The sequence below is a fragment of the Pinus tabuliformis genome, chromosome 3_2, assembly GCF_031772625.1.
Source record: "Pinus tabuliformis cultivar Carrire ecotype Pingquan chromosome 3_2, CPIR1, whole genome shotgun sequence".
Classification (NCBI taxonomy): domain Eukaryota; kingdom Viridiplantae; phylum Streptophyta; class Pinopsida; order Pinales; family Pinaceae; genus Pinus; species Pinus tabuliformis.
In genome coordinates, this window is record NC_142302.1 from 859,441,060 (window position 1) to 859,444,740 (window position 3,681).

General features: G+C 41.7%; 1 protein-coding gene across 1 annotated transcript; it reads right to left on the bottom strand.

The window, feature by feature from the left end:
- Window positions 1-265: 265 nt before the first annotated feature.
- LOC149183375 (uncharacterized) lies at window positions 266-655 on the bottom strand. Its single transcript, XM_089414930.1, has one exon. The coding sequence runs from the start codon at window positions 653-655 to the stop codon at window positions 266-268; it is 390 nt and encodes a 129-aa protein (XP_089271056.1).
- Window positions 656-3,681: the final 3,026 nt, after the last annotated feature.

A 3,681-nucleotide genomic window follows, 5' to 3' on the forward strand; every position in this document is an offset into this window, starting at 1 on the left:
ACGCAAGGAACTTCGCAAGAAGGTAGGTAGGGCCTCCAATGGTGTTGGCAATGGGCCTTAAGGGCACACCTTCCTTGTGAATCTTGAGGAGGCCATAGATTCTGGGGGTAATAGGGCTGCTTTCAATGAGCTTATGGTGCAAGGAACTCAACGAGCCAATGGATTTAATGGCCACAGCCACATTTCGAGCCACCTTCTTCAAAGGATTTTTGGGAAGCTTTTTGTAGCTACCACTATTATGAAGATGATCCAACATCTTGCTGCGTTAATCATCCCTGTTAAGAATGACGGCAGCGCCGCCCTTGTCTGCCTTAAGAACAATGATATCCTTGTTCTGGTTTAAGGATCTGATATCCTTGCTGATGTTACTCTTAGGCGACTTAGCCTTTCTCAAGGCAACTGCACAATCTTGCCTAATAGTATCTTTGATCCTATTAGGTAAACTTCGGATCCCAAACTCAATATCACAGATAATGTCCTCCACAGGGATTTTTCTAGGGGCTAAGGCAAAATTTAAACCCTTGCCCAAAACTTCAAAAACAGAAAGGGGAAAAACAAAACTGGAAAGATTAATAACTTTGTTACTAGAAGGAGAAATACTAGCAGCCCTTTTATTCCTATTATTTTTCAAGAAGCTTCTGTTAGTCTTGTCCATCTAGTTATTATTAAAAATATTATCATGATTGATATCATTATTACTAAAATGAGTATTATCACAATAACTATTATAATTATTATTGTAAGTAATAATGTCACTTTTATTATTCATATTGTTATTATGATTCATAACACCATTATTACGATTCTTAATGAATTTACCATTATTATAAGTGTTATTATTATTATCATCCTTAATAAAGTTATTACCAATACGTTCATTACTTTTTATGTCACTATTATAATTCTTATTGCGTATATTAAAATTCTTATCAATATTAAATAATTTATCATTATCATGAGTGTTATTAATAACATTGTTATCCTTAATAACATTAATATCTTTAATCATCACGCGTTCATTACAGTCACTATTATAATTCTTATTACGTATATTAAAATTCTTATCAATATCATTATTATGAGTGCTATTCATATCATTGTTATCCTTAATAACATTAATATCTTTAATCATCACGCGTTCATTACTGTTATTATAACTCTTATAATAAGAGCTGCTCCGCTTATTTATGAAATTAAGATTCCTATCAACGAAACCAGCGTTGTCCTCAGGCGAAGCAACCCCCGTGGGATCTCCACAATTGAACGAAGAGCCGGGGACGGGGACGGGGATCGAATCATCGATAGCCTCTCCTTTGCTGGCTGCATCAAACCTGCTAATGCTTACCGGGAACACGGTTTTACCAGGCGACGGGGACGAGGAATTATCCAATGGCGACCTCGAATCAAAAGGCACCACGTTAACCAAACTCAACCGGTTTGGGGAGGCGGAGGATGCGTCGGTCGATATCGCAGTTGGATCTGAAACGTCGAAATCAGGCACAACACCAAGGCTACTACCTAAAGAAACGTGTTTAGGATCCCCGGCAACAGGATCGAAGCATTTCCCCGTAACGCAGGTCCCAGGAATAACGCTGCCCTGAGAGACAAACATTATTTCGTGCTCTGCGCAGAGAAGACCCTGCTTACTCCCAACCGGTAAGACAGAACCTATTGCAGCTGAATGCAGGTTTGTAGAGAACGAAACGGCTTCATCAACGTGTGCTGAGGTATCGAGAGATTGGAAACCAGAGACTCCATCTGAGCGGCCAGATAACCAGTCATTCAACGCAAAGATTTGCCCAGATGAGATACGGCTATGGGAAGCAGCGCCCATGGCTCTATCAAGAGACTCTGAATTACCAGCTAGTCTTAGAAACTTAGAAGCTTGCTTCTGCTTCTGAATCTCCTCTAACCAAAGAGACTTCAAAGCAGAACAGGCATCTATTCTAGCCCAAAGGGAACCGAAAATAAGTTTCCAAGATCCAGATGCAAATCCAAAAGGACCCGAGAAAGCTGACCCAAGGATCTTCTGACCCTACTGATTTCCGCCCTTATTAATGCCAAACTCGCCTTAAGGAAAACCTGATGGTTTCATGGAGTGTGAAGGCGATGCTTAATCCGAACAAAGATAGGAATGATCGAGGAGTCTCTGCAACGTTTAAGAAAGCTAGATCTGATTTCAACCTTGAAACCTGCAAGCGAGCCCGTTCAAAATGACGAACCTTGTGTGCGATGGCATCTCCGTGCAGGGATTCAATTATAGAGTTCAGGCTTCTGTGATCCATATCAAGATTGTGAGAGATTTTTCAGCGAAAATCACATGGAGTATCATTTGTCGACGCGTTTCGAACCAACTAGTGTGGTTCATCGTCAGGAGAAGTTGAAGAAACAGATCCAGCCTAGCATGATAAATAGCCTGAGCAGAGTCTCCAACAGCTAGATTGATTAACGGCTAATTTTGACCTTAGGAGCCAGGTCAAAATTATAATTTATTAATTTAATATGTTTACTATTTTTATTATTATTTTTCTATGGAAATAAGTTAAATTAGGTAAATGGTTAGTTTTACCTAATCAATCTAGCCGTTGGAGACTCTACTCAGGCTATTTATCATGCTAAGCTGGATCTGCTTCTTCAACTTGTCCTGACGATGAACCACACTAGTTGGTTCGAAACACGTCGACAAATGATACTCCATGTGATTTTCCCTGAAAAATCTCTCACAATCTTGATATGGATCACAGAAGCCTGAACTCTATAATTGAATCCCTGCACGGAGATGCCATCGCACACAAGGTTCGTCGTTTTGAACGGGCTCACTTGCACTTTTCAAGGTTGAAATCAGATCTAGCTTTTCTTAAACGTTGCAGATACTCCTCCATCATTCCTATCTTTGCCCAGATTAAGCACCGCCTTCACACTCCACGAAACCATCAGGTTTTCCTTAAGGCGAGTTTGGCATTAATAAGGGCGGAAATTAGTAGGGTCAGAAGATCCTTGAGTCAGCTTTCTCGGGTCCTTTTGGATTTGCATCTGGATCTTGGAAACTTATTTTCAGCCTCCCTTTGGGCCAGAATAGATGCTTGTTCTGCTTTGAAGTCTCTTCGGTTAAAGGAGATTCAGAAGCAAAAGCAAGCTTCTAAGCTTCTAAGACTAGCTGGTAATTCAGAGTCTCTTGATAGAGCCTTGGGCGCTGCTTCCCATAGCCGTCTCTCATCTGGGCAAATCTCTGCGTTGAATGACTGGTTATCTGGCCACTCAGATGGAGTCTCTGGTTTCCAATCTCTCGATACCTCAGCGCACGTTGATGAAGCCGTTTCGTTCTCTACAAACCTGCATTCAGCTGCAATAGGTTCTGTCTTATCGGATGGGAGTAAGCAGGGTCTTCTCTGCGCAGAGCATGAAATAATGTTTGTCTCTCAGGGTAGCGTTATTCCTGGGACCTGCGTTACGGGGAAATGCTTCGATCCTGTTGCCGGGGATCCTAAACACGTTTCTTTAGGTAGCAGCTGTGGTGTTGTGCCTGATTTCGATGTTTCAGATCCAACTGCGATATCGACCGACGCATCCTCCGCCTCCCCAAACCGGTTGAGTTTGGTTAACGTGGTGCTTTTTGATTCGAGGTCGCCATTGGGTAATTCCTCGTCCCCGTCACCTGGTAAAATCGTGTTCCCAGTAAGC

Excerpts from the sequence above, each read along its gene's own strand:
- LOC149183375 (XM_089414930.1), bottom strand. The coding sequence starts at position 655 with ATGGACAAGACTAACAGAAGCTTCTTGAAAAATAATAGGAATAAAAGG.